General features: G+C 37.1%; 2 protein-coding genes across 10 annotated transcripts in view; both read left to right on the plus strand.

Annotated features, from left to right (window-relative positions):
- LOC113066605 (protein Wnt-7b-like) overlaps window positions 1-13,722 on the plus strand; it is a 30,804-nt gene extending 17,082 nt beyond the window's left edge. The window contains exons 3-4 of one of the 2 annotated variants that reach the window (XM_026238533.1): window positions 8,889-9,160; window positions 12,444-13,721. In XM_026238533.1, coding sequence (XP_026094318.1) covers window positions 8,889-9,160; window positions 12,444-12,923 — 752 coding nt within the window. In that variant the 3' untranslated portion in view covers window positions 12,924-13,721. Of the gene's footprint in view, window positions 1-8,888; window positions 9,161-12,443 lie in introns of both variants that reach the window. The other variant, XM_026238532.1, reaches the window with a different exon arrangement.
- LOC113066589 (neogenin-like) overlaps window positions 1-18,234 on the plus strand; it is a 1,074,835-nt gene that overhangs the window by 570,766 nt on the left and 485,835 nt on the right. The gene's annotated exons all lie outside the window — the stretch shown is intronic.

The following is an 18,234-nucleotide window of genomic DNA, read 5'->3' on the forward strand; positions in this document are numbered from 1 at the left end:
ATGAATTCCCAGTCATTCCCCAAACCGCACTAAAAGCCCCAGAGAAGATTAATATGGCTGCCGGAATCCAGAGGGATGGAGTCAGAGCGTGCCGATGATAGCAGGCGATTTACACTCGCTGCAGGTCACTCACACAACTAACATTTATTACTCAGAAGTTGCTTTTTATGGAGTTTTCAGTTATGTTTAATTGAAGTACTAATCTTGTCTCAGATGTTTCTCAAAGGCTGAAACTAATGTATATTTTTTATTTTATTATTTATTTTAAACTGTATGGTTTTGATGAATTTACATTTAGATTAATTGCATAATAATTGAAATTATAATTTCTATTTAATAAAATTTTTAATACACTTATTTAATTGTAAGGGACACAGGTCAATTTAGCTCAAAGGGAATCATTTAATAATTTAAAGGGAATTTGAACAGAATCACTGTTTCACGGCTGATCACTGAGACGCCCTGCGATTCACTGAACGAGCCGTTTAACATCAAATCTGCGCTGGATATTAATATCCAAACTATAGTGAAAACACTATCAATTAGCACGGTAACAAGATCGGCAGTTTAAGACATTAACTTGTAAGCACAAAACACCAGATACTTCTCTTTTCAATATGAATAAGGCTTTATTAGATAAATCTAAGACATAGTATAAACTAATCTAACACATAAACACACACATTCACACAAGTTGCAGGAAGATCAAAAGTTAGGGAAGAATGAGTTTAAGAGAATGGAAATATGGAATCCCAAGTTTACAGCAATACGTTAAATTGCATAGACATGAACAACCATCAATCACGTAATTAGCCCTCGCATTGAGTTCCTCAGTGGGGTTAAAATTATATTAAATACACCAGTAAAGGTTACAGTCTGGAGGTAAAGTTACTTGCGTCTCCTGTGTAAAGGGAGTCGGTTTCCCGATGCCGCTGATTGGCTGGAAGTTCAGTGGTCGTTGAAGTGACGTCTTGGGAAGCCCTGGTTGGGCGTTGGATGAAAATGCAGAGTTGTGTGAGCAGGTTGAAGTTAAACTCGATTATAAAACTTAACTCAGAACATGAAACTCTCAAACGGAAAAGAAAAAGTAAAGTTTGACGAGACTAGGTGGTGTTCCTTCTCATCGTGCCTAAGTAGCAGCAGGCTTGCAGGCCGAAGCACGCTGGAACCGCACTCAAAGAACAGCTAACAGTGATGACTAACAGCATGGCTAAAAGCTAAAACTAAGAAGCAAAGCTAAAAGCAAACTAAAAGCAAACATGACCAATAGCAGAAGCTAAGAAGCAAGCTAGAAGCTAAAAGCAAGATTTTCATGGTGTCCTGAGTATTTAAACTGGCCTGGTGGCCACACCTCAAATGTTGTCTTGACCAATCAGATATTGTCTTGGTTTGGGGGTATCATAAATCATATGTTATCTTATCAAGCACGTGGTCCGAATTTTCCCGCTCTTGCAGGGTCTAATTTTGAACATGATTCCTATAACACAAATATGATACATTTGACAAATAACTGATGGTAATGACTGTTTCAAACTAACAGATTCGAACACGTACACACTAAACATGAATATGAATCCTTAAGCTATCCAATAGTTATTAAAATACATACACAATAAGTGATTATAACATGATAGTCAAATGTGTGGGTTACATATAAATGAATATGGAGTAAAGCAATGAACTGATATTCATTTTTAAGTCTTTTTGGGTTCATTTTGGTCCATATATATGTAGAAAAGACAGTTTTCTGTGCCATTATCTGACAAAGATCCTTCATGAGTCACTCCACTCTTCATCGACTATGAAGCCCCTATAATAGATATTTCTCGGGTTGCTTGTTGTTGTTCTTTGCATTAGACCAAAGTTTGGTCTAAGATGAATTGATGTCTTTCTCTCTCTTCATTTGTGGTGAAATCAAATGCTCCTGGAATTCACAGGGCAGAATTTTGCATAATCTGAACCTAATTATAAATTACTCTCCATTGAAGCCTAACAATATACCGACATGGTTTTATATTCAGAAAACCTTGAGGTCTAATTTTTGACCAAATAGAGTTAAGCACTAGAATATTCTTTAGAATTCAGTTTGTTTTCACACAACAGCATATTAAATATAATGTAGACATTGAGGAGTTATTGTTATATGGAAGCCTTTTTCTGACACAGGATTATAAAATGTCTGAAAAGCAATTGTGACTTTTTAATCTCACAATTTGGATTTTTTTGCCTTCAATTCTGAGTTTATAACTCACAGATCAGACTCAGAATTCTCATAGAACTGTGAGATATAAACTCAGAATTTATGAACTCAGAATTGCAAAATACAAACTCAGAATTGCGATGAATTCAGAATTGAAAGATATAAACTCAGAATTGAAAGATATAAACTCAGAATTACGAGATATAACCTCAGAATTGCGAGATATAAACTCGGAATTGCGAGAGATAAACAGAGAATTATGAGAGATAAACAGAATTATGAGATATAAACAAATAATTGCGAGATATAAACACGGAACTACGAGATATAAACAGAATTGCGAGATATAAACTCAGAATTGCGAGATATAAACAGAATTGCGAGATTTTAACTCAGAATTGCGAGATATAAACTCAGAATTGCGAGATATAAACACAGAATTACGAGATATAAACTCAGAATTGCGAGATATAAACACAGAATTGCGAGATATAAACTCAGAATTGCGAGATATAAACACAGAATTACGAGATATAAACTCAGAATTGATGAACTCAGAATTGCAAAATACAAACTCAGAATTGCAATGAATTCAGAATTGAAAGATAAAAAACTCAGAATTATGAGATATAAATTCAGAATTGTGAGATATAAACTCAGAATTATGATAATTCCAGATTTCTGAAATATAAACTCACTGTTGTATTTACAATTGCGAGATTTAAAAACTGCCAGATAAAAAGTAAAAAATATTCTTTGGCCAAAAATAAATGTAAAAAAAGATTTGCGAATCGCAGAATTGCAAGATGTAAACTAAGACTTCAGAGAAAGAAAGAAAAAAAAACATAATTGAGTGATATAAACTCTCAAAGACCGAATTGTGCAGACAGTTTTTTTTATGCCATGGTACAAGCTTCATCCTGTTGCATCTCAGAACTTTCAGAAATGCTTTGCTTTAGTGCATCAGCACCTCATGATAAAACCGAATGAGCAGGAAGTTTTCTTTAAAGTGACGTTGCATTTATCAGAAGGAAATCTCAAGCGCTTGCATTGAAGCATGAAATCCAGCTCCTGAACGCTTCTTACATGGAATTTAATGACAGGAGCTACTTGGAATAATAAACTTGGATTAAATCATCAAACATGTCTGAGTTGCAGCCAAGCATCTGCATTTTCTTGCATGCAGCGACAGTCAGAGCGCTGTCTGTGCAGGTACTGACGCTTTGAAATTGGTCTGTCTGTCACTGATAAAGTACAGATTAGTTAAATCACCCTGCAGCCACAGGAAGCAGATCTGAATCTCCTCTGGAGGTATTCCTGTTCAATCAATCACTGATCTTAAATCCAGTGTGTCCGTTTAGTGCAGGTCAGGGATCAGATGTTCTCATCAGGGATTGAGAACAGAAACAGAACAGAAACTAACTGAAATGGACAGGGAAGAGGTGTGTGTGTGAATAGGATGATAAAAGCTCTTGTCTTTCACAATCAGATCATCTCTCCAATCTGAATTGGACAGGTGGACATACTGTAACCCTTATCATGGACACTTTAAATATAAATAGCTGTGCATTTTCATGTCTGCTGAACATATGTGATAAGAGATCTGTTGTGGTTCTTTGATCTCTGATCTTAAAGAGCATTCAAATGTGAGCGCTTCATGAGAGCTTATCTGGATGGAGTCGTGATTAAAGAGCTGCTTGACATAGATCAAGAATGATTGAGTGATGCAGAGATTCACAATGCAGAACTCTCTCAGTGCTGGATTACACAAAGTTTGTCAACTTGTTTTCAATTGCATGTGAAGGAAACGCTTCCCTTCATGTGAGCACAGTTTTTTACCGATGGCTTATCGTGCGCTGGTTTGGTTGATGTTTGCATTTGTGCTGCTGCTCATTTCCGGACACACACTCAGCCTTATTTCATTACATCTGAATTATTTCATAATGTATTTGCTCTGAAAAGTCTAAGAAAAAAAAAGATTATTATTTAATCAGAGCAAAGGCAATTTCAACAGATCACTATTGCCAAGCAGATTCAAACAAAAATGTTTAAAATAAATAAAATAAATTAATAAAAAATAATTATATATCACATTTACATATATGTGCGTGTAAGTTATACATAGTTACATAGTTACAGAATTTCATTTAAAATGTATTTAATAATATTAACTTTTATTTTTTTATGTATACATATTTTTAATATTAAATATATTTAAACATTAAATACATATTTATATGTATGTGTGTTGATAAAGTGAAAAATTATAATAATAATAAATAAATAATAATAAAAATGAAATAAAACATTTTTAACTAAATTAAAAAATGGCACCATATATATATATATACAATTTTCCGTATAACTTAATTGACAATACAGTTTATTTAATGTCTTATTAAATCTTTAAATAAATTCAGATGAGTTTCTGGCTGCTTAGAGACAGTCATGTTTTATTATTGTTGTAAAGCTTAAAGGACACACAGTCTCTTCCTGTAATTTGTGACTCTTGACAGAGTTCTATTTTTTTGTGTGAGCGATCCCTTTAAGATGCTTGACTTGGCAAGCTTCACTAATGAGTGTGCAGTGCAGAGCCAGCGATGTTCCTCTCGCAGAAAAAAAACCAAACATATTTAGCAGCACTTGGCCGTGTTGTCCAGCCTCGAAGTGCCCTCCAGGTGGACGTAGCATCCTTGAAGTGCACTTAATCTGTTCGGCGGCATGAATGGAGCATTTGGAGCTGCCCAGGCTATCATAGGGTTCAGCAGGATTGTTTGTTCTCTCTGAGGTTGTAAATCTCTTCAGCCGTGTCAAACGTGATTTGTTTAGTGGTTGGCTCTCGTCCGCCCGAGCCAAAGCGGTCAGCAGGCATCCTTCTCTACGTAAGGTCATAGGATATATATACGTAAAACAAGGGTAGACCGAGACAGAACGTTACTCTTCCACAGAGATCTTGGATTCTGTCGCAGACACTTGCCACTAAACTCTATTAGACATCTGTTTTAATATTCCTCTCTTCTTCCCTTCCCAGTTCTTTGAGGGTTTTCTGGTCAGTCCAGTTTTCCACTGGCAGGGTTCGAGGCTATCCCAGGGTGCTTCTAGCTGGAGTCGAGTCAGGGCTTTGGGTCTGGCCTCCTCTGATGTGCTTTATTCACTTTGGCGTTTGTGAGTACGGCCCTCTCGTACCGTTAACCCGATGTGGACAGCAGCCTGATTGGGAACCGCCTGCATGGTGGATTGGAAAGATTATGAGGCTGGGGAAGACTGCAATTTTGGAAAATGTTGGAAATTGGAATTGGGATGTTTCATTTGTGAACTTGAATTCATTTTTATTTTTCAGTTTTTGATCTGAAAGTGGTGAAGTGGTGTTTTTTTGTCATATTTGAAGCTATGCTGTGCTCTTTGGCTCTTTTGGCTACTTAAACCTTGCCTTTACTTATATGTTTGTTTGTTTATTTAGTTGTTTGTTTGTTTACATATGGCTTCTTTCCTTCCTTCATCTGTATTTATAATTACTATTGTATATTATTTTATGAGACTATTTTAAACATGAATATTTGTTATTAATATAAACATTATACTATAAATATCTATATTTAAATATTCAAACAATGGAATAATTCTAACATTGAATAATAATATATCACAGTGTTATCCATCTACTGCCAAAATACAGACAACTTGTTAGAAGGGATAAACCAGTGAAAAAGAGAAATTATTTCAGGTTTTATTAGACTTACAGATGATACCAAGTACGTGGAAGCTATCATTTATATGACCCCTTCTGAAAAAAGTGAGAGCAAAAGATCTAGAGGACTTTCGTCCTGTTGCGTTAACCTCATTACTAGCTAAATGCATGGAAAGAGTAGTTAGTTATAATCTAAAACCATACATATCAGAACAATTATATGTACTGCAATTTGCATATTAATCAGAAGGAGGAACAGAGGATGCAACGCTCACTATGGTCGATACAAATGCTAGCCATTTACAACAAGCGAACGCTTATGTTTGTGTTCTTTTTATAGATTACACCTCTGCCTTTAATACCATGCAGATACATTTACTCTTGGAACGACTCTTGGTTCTAGGTGGGAATGGGGGAATAGTTCATTGGATAAAGAATTTTCTAATAAATCGACCACAGCAAGTTTGTGCTCGGGGGTTCAAATCCGATATTATATCTTTAAACACGGGGGAACCCCAAGGATGCGTCCTGTCACCTTTTTTATTTTCTGTTTATACAAGTAGTATAAGAGTGCAGCATGATAATTGCAAACTATATAAATATGCAGATGATATGGCACTTGTGGCACTTTTATGGAAAGACTGTGTACACTTTAAGTACGAGGAGCAGGTTTTGAAACTAGAAAAATGGTGTGAAGAAAGTTCTTCATCAAGTTTCTTTATCAAGAAAGTTGATAAATGTAAGTAAAACAAAGGAGTTGATTTTAAATCATTCAGGGCCTCTAACAGAAATAATGTTATGTGATCAAACCCTTGAAATTGTGAAGAGTTTTAAGTATTTAGGAATCATGATTGACTGTAAGTTGAACGTGAGCCACAACACACCCTTTGAATCATGCTTTTGAATTATTACCATCACATCGTCGTTACAGAACACCAAAAAAAAAAACAAAAGCGATATACTGTATATATAAAGAAACCTTTGTACCAAATGCACTAAGTCTTTTGAATAAGAGATAGGAAATGTATATTTTAATCTTGTCATTGTGGATGTTGTGTATGGTTAGATGTATTTATTGGATGTTATGTATTGTTAATTGTTTTGTGACTGTATGGCGAGACCGAAGATAAATTTTCAGCTAAGGCTGAACAATAAAGTACTACTACTACTACTATTTTCATTAACAATTGTATTTGTGTTCTTAATTATTATATATAATATAATATAATATAATATAATTGAATATATAATTGAAATAATATAAGAATATTCTAAATATATATGTATACATTATGTTAAATATTATTATTAGAATATAATTGTATTATTTTATTGTAATATATACGTGTGTGTGTGTGTGTGTGTGTGTGTGCCATGCAGTGGTCCATGACAGCCACTTTTCCTCCTGGCAATGATCTTTTGTTCCTGCTTTTGCATTACACTGGCACTGTCTTGAACATGCCAGACAATTTGATATTCATCCACTTTCTATTACCAGTAGTGACCAGTGTTTGGCTCTTCTGAGATGATCGTGGTTTGCTTTTATCAGTTAATTAATTTCCCTACACTTCTCAGGTTGCTAAGATGTTCTAATTAGTTTTTTAGCAGTGTGCGGTTGCCAAAGTGTTCTAATTTGTTTTGAGCACATTGTAGTTGCTACACTGTTTTGGCTGGTTAATAGGGAGTTGCTAAGATGTTCAGAGTTTTGCCCAATTGTATGTGGTTTCTAGGATTTTCTTGTCCCGCATGTAAAAATCAAACATGGGATCATTTAAAGTAACAGCACACCTCTCTTTAGCGAAACGCATGATTTGATGAGAGAGCTTGGCTCCTCTGAGATCATCAAAGGTTGCTGTTATTTCTCGTGGTTGATGAGTTGAAGTACTGTGGACGTCCTCTTATGTTTGCTCCACATGTCATTTGAAATAAATCTTCAGATATGTGTATGTGTGGAACCTGCCGCAGTATAAGCCCAGATGTACCTCGCTGTGTTTCTTGTGGTGGGTTTGTAAGGTGCTCTGGCAGGAGTATTCAGCACTTTGGACAGCACCTTGGCTTTTCTTTCTCACTCTCTGAGAAACGTCTGCGGCTGCTGGTTAACAGAAAGGTATACAGAAGCACTGTTCAACAGCTGGGATGAAACCAACTTAGCACACTTTTTTTCATGTTTGGAAGCCAAGTTCTCATTTGAAATTATTTTTCTAAATCCATGTATTTACATTCCATATATATAGTCCGTTGTCATTTTTAATTACGGCGTAAAGATATCATGTTTTTCTTTAAGATATCGAAAATCTGAAAACATCAACTGATTTTGTTGATCGTTCTTTTTTTGTTTAGTTTCTTAGACTGTAGATAAAAGATTCTGCTTTTTAAAGAAAGCATGAGTATTGTTTGCGAGATCATTGCCATGCAGTTGCTAAGGTGTTCTAATTAGAGCCCACTGTTATGTGCTTGCTTTGAAAGAATTGACAATAAAGCAGACTTGACTAATATGTTTTTAGCAAAGTGTGGTTGGTAGAGGTTTTTGGATGGTTGCTAGCATGCTGCTATGAAGTTGATAAAGTGTTGTAATTAGTTTTTAGCACGTTGTTTGGTTGCTGTGATGTTTTGGATGTCTCTAATGCTGTCCAATATGTGATCTCAACATAACAGCATGCTTCTCCTCAACAAGATTTGATGGTGTAATAATATTTGGGGTTGCCTAAATCTCTCTCTATATATGCATGTATGTAGCAGATGCTTTTATCCAAAGCAACTTACGGTGCTTTCAGGCTAACATTTTTAGTTTTTTGTTTTACCTAACATGCTCCCTGGGAATCAAACCCACAACCTTGCGCTACTAACGCAATGCTCTACCAATTGAGCTACAGGAACACTTGTATAAGCAACATTAAAAGTGATGCTAGCTCTATGCTGATTTAGCAAGTTTGTGCATGCAAATGTATTGATTTGGAGTCCTGTTTAGCAGATATCACAGCCTCTTCCCTCTTCCCCCAGGCAGCAGGGAGGCGGCATTCACCTACGCCATCACCGCCGCTGGGGTCGCCCACGCAGTGACCGCAGCATGCAGCCAGGGCAATATGAGCCAGTGCGGCTGCGACAGGGAGAAACAGGGCTACTACAACCAGGAGGAGGGCTGGAAATGGGGCGGATGCTCAGCGGACATTAAATACGGCATCGAGTTTTCCCGGAAGTTTGTGGACGCCCGGGAGATTAAAAAAAACGCCCGACGGCTGATGAACCTTCATAACAACGAAGCTGGCCGAAAGGTGAGGTTTTTTTTTTCTGCACAAGCTTAAACCATTCAGTTTTGACATTTAACAACGTTGTTTCTGCAAGACTGCCGGAACGTCCAGACAACGCGTCGTAATCTTACTTCATAAGCTTTTCGAAGAACTTTGAAGCATTGGAAGAGTTTTTGCCTTGAAGAAACAAATACGATCATGTGCGTTCATTTGTTATTCCTCAGGAGCATTTTACCAACACTGGTCGTGGTCGCCTTGCAGAAACATTTATCCATTTTGTTTGACTACACGGTTTGGAGAATCAAGACAATGCAGCTTAAACTGTTTTAGATGTTGGAGACTTTAAAAAGAAGCTTGAAGCTTGGAAGCGGCTTTTGGCCACCGTTTAGTTGAAGAAACATAAGAGCATAAGTTTGGCTCTGCAAAGACATGTGTTGTGGCTTTTCTTGACTTACTAAGTAAAACAGGTGTTTTTCGGACGACATCTAAAAGATTCACCCACCAACCAACCCAAAGCAAGCTTGATCAATCAACAACAGTCAGCCAGTTTTCAGCAACCCATTTCACTTCAGCCAATTACTGCGTGTTTTCTCGCTTCCCGCCTTGATCCCGGTTCAAGCTTGGTTTGGCCGCTCGCCGCTCTGGCCATGTTTGTTTGTTTGATAGCTGTTAGTCATCCAAGAACACAAAACAACATGCACTGAAACAGCACAACCGCATGCACTCCGGTGACAAATGGATCTAATTAATAACACAGAGCTTTATGGTGTGAGCGAAGCGAGCCTAAGCCGAGCTCCAGGGTCGCGGTTGCCAATTGGAGCCTGTCCAATCCCATCGCGGGCCGCTGCTTGGAATCATCGAGTCTAAAGCTTGTAACAGGATATTATTGCGAATCTTTCTGCAGCACTGCAAACACAGCCCTCGCTCCATTGAGTCAGGCTTTTTTCTCGTCTTTTATAGAGGGCCCACAGTGTCGATCGAGGAGCCGTGGCATCGTAGGGTAAGGGGGAATTGGACGTGTGACTCTGGATGGGGGAAGATGGAAGTTGGCGCTCTGGATTTTCAATTGCTATCATCCGTGTATGTGGTTGGAGCGAGCTGGGGCCAGAACTGGTCCACATTAGTGCTCTGGATGTTAGCGTATCCAGGCTAATGTAAACAGTGGGCCTTCGGACGGCTTGTGAAGTAACACATCGTTCATTTGACTCATTGTATGTTGAATCTAAGTTAGTCATAATCATATTTCTCTACAGAATCAACACTGATGCATTGAAGCCACGTGGAACTGATTGTTCAAATAACCAGTGTTTTATAAGGGAACAGTTTGTCAACTGGCTAAAAATCCATATTTTATTAAATATAATTACCGCTTGGCAGAATTAATAAAAAATTCAACTTGTTATTAAATGTTTCAAAAGCTAAAGAGCTGCCTTGCTTTAAATACACACTACAAAATATATTTCCTTTTTTAGTTATAAGATTATACTAATTTTATTTTATTTGAACAATATATATTTAATAACATTTGTATTATTCAATATATTTTATTATACTTTTTGTTGTATAGAAAATATAATGTTAAAAGTACTATATAAAATAAAATAAAATATAAATGGAGTAATATGAAAAAGCTATATAAAAGTCTGTATGTTCAATTTCACTTTTACATTTGTGTATTTATGTTTTTAATATTATTATTTTGTCCAAAAAATATAAAATAAATAAGTGTTACATGACTATATATATATATATATATATATATATATATTTAACTATATAGTTAAACTTTACAGTGTAGGCAGACTTATGCATGAATGTTTGTGTGTGTGTGTGTGTGTGTGTGTGTGTGGTGTGTGTGTGTGTGTGTGTGTGTGTGTGTGTGTGTGTGTGTGTGTGTGTGTGTGTGTGTGCGTGTGTGTGTGTGTGTGTGTTGCCTTAAAATCGATTTTGCTGCCCAATAGGTTTTGGGACAAGAACACTTAAAATATATATAAAATCTTACAGCATTTATTCTGTTCATTTTTTTTAGCATAATTCAATCAGTGGCCAATTAGGAACTATTTTTTTTTCATTTCAAAAGGAAAACTGGCAGCCTTCATATGAGTCACAGAAAGAGGCCAGGAAGTAGAGAACAATCCTTCCGACCTCTTTTGTTATTGCACAGACTCTGTTGAAATCGAGACGTCCCAGTCGACTTTAACCGTCAATGGCCTCGCGTGGGTCAAGACGGTTTTGTGGGATTGATCAATTAGTTTACATGTGTTTTCCAGGCAAATGATAATTGCTTTTGGTAAGGGATCGAGACAGACAGAGAAAAGGCTCTGGAAAAAGTCTTTCAGCATTTCATAGTGTACTGACATCCAATGATCTAAAAATCTAAAAATAAAACATCTCGTTCTCTGTGCAATACACTGTACATGTTTGCTTGATGATTCGAACCCTTTCTCCATCTGCGGTGCAGGTTTCTTCTGCTTTATTTCCATTTGCTGATGCTTGTTGGGTAGCTTCGTCGCGGCAAAAGATATGCATTAAACTGCACGTCTAACTGGGAGTTTCATAGTGTTTGGTTAAAGGAGATATATATTTGTGTTTCCTGCAAATAATCATTTCATTATTTGACTGTCAACCGTACCAGCATAGTGAAAGTACAACAGTGTACTTCTCAAATGTTAGGCTGAATACAGTATATTGTTAGCTAGTATTTTAGGTCACACTTTATTTAAAGGTCTGGTTCTCTCGCTGTTAACAAAGCATTATCTTTGCCTCGATAAACTCCTAATTTGCTGCTTATTAACAGTTAGTAAGATGGTTGTTAAGTTAGGTATTGGTAGTGATGTAGAATATGGTCATGCAGAATATGTGCTTTATAAGCACTTATAAACTAATTCTAGGCATGCTATAAACAACTATTTAATAGTGAGAATTGGAATTCCTACACTAAAATGTTACTGTATTTTATAGTGGATATCAAGCGGGGACCAACACAGGACCAGAGATATATAATCGTACAATGCAAAAAAAAATATATATATATATTGCAAATATTTAATAAATTATATATTTTGGATTTGAGACTTTAGCCTTTGCAACTCTACAGATCTTCTTTATGCACCAAGAGCTTGTTACACTCCAAAGAGAAAGGAAAAAATTTATCATGAGCCCTTTAATATATTATATTAATTACTAATATATTCACTTTTTTTTGTAAAAGAAAATCTAAATTAAAAATAAATAAAAAACTAAACTTAATAAAATCTATGAATTACTTATAATTATAATTACTTATATTATTAACTGTTTCCCGCAGGTCCTGGAAGAGCGGATGAAGCTGGAATGCAAGTGTCACGGCGTCTCGGGCTCCTGCACCACCAAAACCTGCTGGACCACGTTACCCAAGTTCCGCGAGATCGGCTACATCCTGAAGGACAAGTACAACAAAGCGGTGCACGTGGAGGTGGTCCGCGCCTCTCGCCTGCGACAGCCCACCTTCCTCAAAGTGAAGAAGACACACGGTTATCAAAAGCCTTTAGAAACAGACTTGGTCTACATCGAGCGCTCGCCCAACTACTGCGATGAGGACGCCAAAACGGGCAGCGTTGGGACGCAGGGGCGGCTGTGCAACCGGACATCGCCGCACACGGACGGTTGTGACCTCATGTGCTGTGGGCGGGGCTACAACACGCATCAGTACACCAAAGTGTGGCAATGCAACTGTAAATTCCAGTGGTGCTGTTTTGTGAAATGCAACACCTGTAGCGAGAGGACGGAGGTGTTCACCTGCAAATGAATCGGTTGCACAGCAGAATATATTCGCTTTAAGAGTTGAAATACGAGCCCAGAGGTACGTGCACTGACTCGCGCTAAAGGACTGCAGGATGCTCGCCGAGCATGCTGGGATTTGTAGTTTGGGACTCGGCGTCGTCTCAAATGCCACGGAGGAACTCGTCGAAGGAGCTCAACGCAAATCGAGGATTTTTATTTGTAATGCCAACTGGAATCTGTTAGAGTATGTTAGCTATCCAGTCACACTGGGTCTGTCTGTTTGAACACTGAAAATAAATTATTATGTATTATATGTCATAGTCTCCTAAGGAACCGAAGCGCTAACGGGTAGAAATGTGTTTATTTTGTACGAAGTGTAAACCAAGAGAAAGACTTCGTAGAAGCTTGTGATTGAAAACTGAATGTTTGATGGCTAAAGATGAGCTGACTTCCGAAACCACTGTCGTATTTTTGTTTTTGGTCAGCTGACGCATGTTAACATCTTTGCTGTAATCTAGCCGTAGTTCTCCGTGAGGAATGCGGTAGACGTCCGGGCCACTTTTCTTTTTCCGACTTTGCTAAACCATCTGTATGAGTCAAGAGATCCTTCCTCAGTTCCTGAAATGTGGAAAGAATATATTTCTAGATATGTTACAGAGACATGCTGCACTGATATATTTTCTATTCAGATACGATGAATTTAAAAGTAAAATAAATGAATATCAAGTTGACTGACATCTGGGGTGTTTTTGCAGGAAAAAAAATAACTATTTGGGAATCTGGGGTCTGAAACCCATGTGTTATATATTATATTGGTATAATAATTTAAATAAAATAAATATATTATAATAAAACTTTACAAAATTAAGTTATGTAATACATTATTTATACTATACTTTATTACTATAGCAATTTATATGTGTGTGTGCATTTATATTTATAAAATTTATAAAAAATAACAGAAAATACAGCCTATGATATTATATTTTATATTACTATTTGACATTACAGATCCTATATTTTATGTTTATATATGTTTTACATTAGTATTATAAATCTTTATTTTACAATACATGGTATTATATACAATATTCTAATATAATTTTATATAATGCTTATAGAAAATATTTGATAATATTGTATAGAATTTTTTACTGATCTATTAGTATTTTATATTTAACTTTTTTATTATATAATAAACATGAAATATATAATATTGTATAATATTCTATATTAATATTTACAAGTGACAAAACATTTTTGCATTACAATAAATGCATTACAAGAAATTTCTCTCCTCAGTAAAAAAAAAAAAAAAAAAAAAACACAATTAAATGATTTTTTTTATTTTTTGCATTTACTGTAGCATTGATTTGTCCCTGCTGATTAATTGCTTTATTATTATTATATTATTATTTATGCAAACGTCCATTGCTGAAAAGGTTTAATCTGGGTTTGTTCCCAATCGTTGGTGTTTTCAAGTGCACAGACTCCAGTTTCCTGTATTTAAGAAGCCTGAAAAACCATTAAACACACATCGCCTCTCAACATAATGATCACTAAACCCGAAAAGAATAGATTCGTCGCCATCTCCCCATTATAAATGACAAAATGAATTGTGCTGGTGGCTTTTTATTGCCTGTTTCTTGGCCGTGTCAGGAACAGCTTTCCACTTCCTTGTCTTCGAAGCCCATTTGGGAATGTTGCCTAAAATGAAGCAGCGATATTCACCGTAACTCATATTTGAGGCCGCACTCCCAAAGGACGGAAATTGTGCCCCTATTGCGCCATTCCAGTCACAATCTTAATAGAGCACGAGTAGGAAACATAGTTAAATCTAGCGAGCAGCTCGCCCATCCAGCCTTTCTTTACGTTTCGAGGAAAACACATGTTTATAATATCTTGTGGTCTGTTCGCTTGATTGTGGCATGTGTAGAGTTATCTTTGGAATTAAAGGGAAAAAAAACAAGAGATTTTAGGTTGATTCGCTCTTGTACTGCAGTGGATATTATGCTTGTCCATACTGCTTCAGTGCATGGGACTTTGTGTCAGATGTTTCTCCTAAAATTCTAATGTATGGAGATCAGAGATGTAAAATGCATATGGATTTGAAGGCTCGAAGCTCCATCTTCTATTTAGTCTCATTACTCTATAGGCTAAACATTCGAAATTAAATAGATTTCATTTGCGATTTTATTTTTTTCACTCAACACAAATTCCTAGATTAATCTGGGAAATCTGAATACAATCCACTTTTTAGGGAAATTTGGGAAGTTGCATAGGAATGTCGGTTCTATCGGTTCATATATATATGAAGCATTGCTCATGTTTTTCTTTTTCACTCTCTTAATTCACTCATACACAAAATAATTTGTAAAATCTGAACGCACTTCTCTTTTTAGGTAATTCTACACACTATTTTAACAAGTTTAACAAACTAGTTTTCTGTGAATGTTGCATTGAATGTGTCAAAATAATGTTAGATTTAAATCCAAAAGTATGTTTGAACTGAAATGTAATGTTAATTGATGGGTACGGCAGTATTTGTGGAGTTCATTCGTGGAGGGAATGCTGTGGGGAGCATCGTGCTCTCGGCTGAAAGGCATGACACACAGGCAGCAAAGCAGAAGTAAGATGTGTTTTGTTAGTCGTCTGAAGCCCTGGGGCCCGGAACCATCTAAGCTCCATCACTATACCCCGGATCGCCCAAAATAAATCCACATGTTTCTGGCAAACATTTTGTCATTAAAAAATATGAGCGAGAAAAACAGAGTCCGCAGTGTGTGTGCTGTCCTCTAAAGCAGCTTTTGTTCTGGTGTCACCATCATTTGTTCAGTGCGAGCTCTACTCCGGCGGATAATGCCAGCGGATTTATTCACACAGAAACATCCCGATCGGACTGCAATGCACTAGTAACTCACACAGCTCAGAGAGAGAGACTGTATTTAATAGATATAACTGCTTAACAACAGAAGGAAGACGATTCCCTTATTTAATTGCTCAAATTTGTCTGAAAAGTTTCTCCAAAAGGAGAATAAAAATTGAACAAATGATTGATGACAGTAAAGAGCAGTTCAGATCATTCGATGAGAAATGATTATTGACTGCGGATTGTGATTTTTGTAATGTTCGTGTCTATTTGTAATTGTATAATGACTGTTTCCGAACAGGTTTCCCTGCTTTAAGCACCAGAATTTGGCAGATGATTGATACATTTTTAAAGCACTAAACCATTATCTAATTTTCTAATAAATGTGTGAATTATTCATATTTAAATGCAAAAATGAATGGTGTAGTATTTACTTTAGAAAAATACTACATTGTAAAACATTAAAGTAAGCATGATTTTTTTTGGGAGTAGAAGGACTGACATTTTTTGAACAACATATTCCAATCATTTTTTACAAATCTTATTGGTTGTGAAATGATTTTAGCAGGTTGGGATCTTTCCCTGGAAATACTGAGCAACTATAATCTGGTGTTACCATGAAGCATCAGACAGGGAACAGGCGTATACATGTACTCCGGTGTTTAACCTCGCCTGTTTTCCGTTTTTGAACACTGTGGGTGATTTCACAGGATCAACCGGGTAGAGACACAAATCTCAGACTAGCGATCTGTTAGCACAGGATGGATAGCAAGCAGCTGTGAGTGGGAGAGGATGACAGTTATAAAGAATAAAGTATCTTTCAGAAAACAAGGGGAAGGAATAGAAGGAGGGTGAAGACGAAAACATAATGCCTTTGACTGATGTTTGAGATCTTCCAGAACGAATGGTTGGAAATTGAAGGGAACTGCTGTCCAGCACACATCGCCATCAGAGACGACGATGACGTGTAAGAATGATAACATGTTTGCTGTTGTGCAGTGCTGATCAGTAAATGTTATGAAATTAGAGAACTAAGCCAATAGTAGTGCTGGCGGGGTCATTTGATTTGGATGGGAACTTCGGATTGTGAATCATTTGAGTCAGTTCGGGAGTTCAGAGCATGATTAATTTGAGTCAGTTTGGGAGTTCAAAGCACCAGAATCATTTGAGTGAGTCCGGGAGTTCGGAGTGTGAATCATTTTAATCCGTTTGGGAGTTCGGAGCGGGATCGCGAATCATTTGAGTCAGTTTGGCAATTCAGAGCGTGAATCATTTGAGTCAGCTCGGGAGTTCGGAGCGGGTTTAAGCGAATCATTTGAGTCTGTTCGGGAGTTCAAAGCGGGTTCGCGAATCATTTGAGTCAGTTTGGCAGTTCAGAGCGTGAATCATTTGAGTCAGCTCGGGAGTTCGGAGCGGGTTTAAGCGAATCATTTGAGTCTGTTCGGGAGTTCAAAGCGGGTTCGCGAATCATTTGAGTCAGTTTGGGGATCGCGAATCATTTGAGTCAGTTTGTGAGTTCGGAGCGGGATCGCGAATCATTTGAGTCAGTTCGGGAGTTCAAAGCGGGTTCACGAATCATTTGAGTCAGTTTGGGGATTGCGAATCATTTGAGTCAGTTCGGGAGTTCAAAGCGGGTTCACGAATCATTTGAGTCAGTTTGGGGATCGCGAATCATTTGAGTCAGTTCGGGAGTTCAAAGCGGGTTCACGAATCATTTGAGTCAGTTTGGGGATTGCGAATCATTTGAGTCAGTTTGTGAGTTCGGAGCGGGATCGCGAATCATTTTTGGAGTTCGGAGCAAGAATCATTTGAGTCAGTTCGGGAGTTCAAAGCGGGTTCGCGAATCATTTGAGTCGGTTTGGGGATCGCGAATCATTTGAATCAGTTTGGAAGTTCAAAGCGGGTTCGCGAATCATTTGAGTCATTTCGGGAGTTCGTAGCAGGTTCGCGAATCATTTGAGTCGGTTTGGGGATCGCGAATCATTTGAATCAGTTTGGAAGTTCAAAGCGGGATCGCGAATCATTTGAGTCAGTTTGGGAGTTTGTGAATCATATCTGTATATGGATAGGCATTTTTAACTACTTTAGTAGCTAGTTCTAATTACGTTTTCCACGCGTGTTTAGGTGTGATATGTGAACTCGTATTTTTTGTTTTAATGATGTGCCTTTTAACAGTATCAAGTATATTCAAAAACTAAACAAATCGTGTGTCAGGATCTTGGCAAGGAGGAACTCAGGTGCAGACAGGATTTACAACACAAACAGGTTTATTCACAAAAAGGGGAAAAATAAAAACCCACGAGGGGGAAAACAAGGGCTAGGGTAAACACTAATAATTCTACAAAACACAATAAACAAGGTAAACAAAGACTGAACACTAACTACTAACAAACACTCACTGCAGGACAAAAGACTTCGAGGAGTTTCAAGGACAAGGTACAATCACGAATGATGAACACATATGAGG

This window comes from Carassius auratus, chromosome 50, assembly GCF_003368295.1.
Source record: "Carassius auratus strain Wakin chromosome 50, ASM336829v1, whole genome shotgun sequence".
NCBI classification, from domain to species: domain Eukaryota; kingdom Metazoa; phylum Chordata; class Actinopteri; order Cypriniformes; family Cyprinidae; genus Carassius; species Carassius auratus.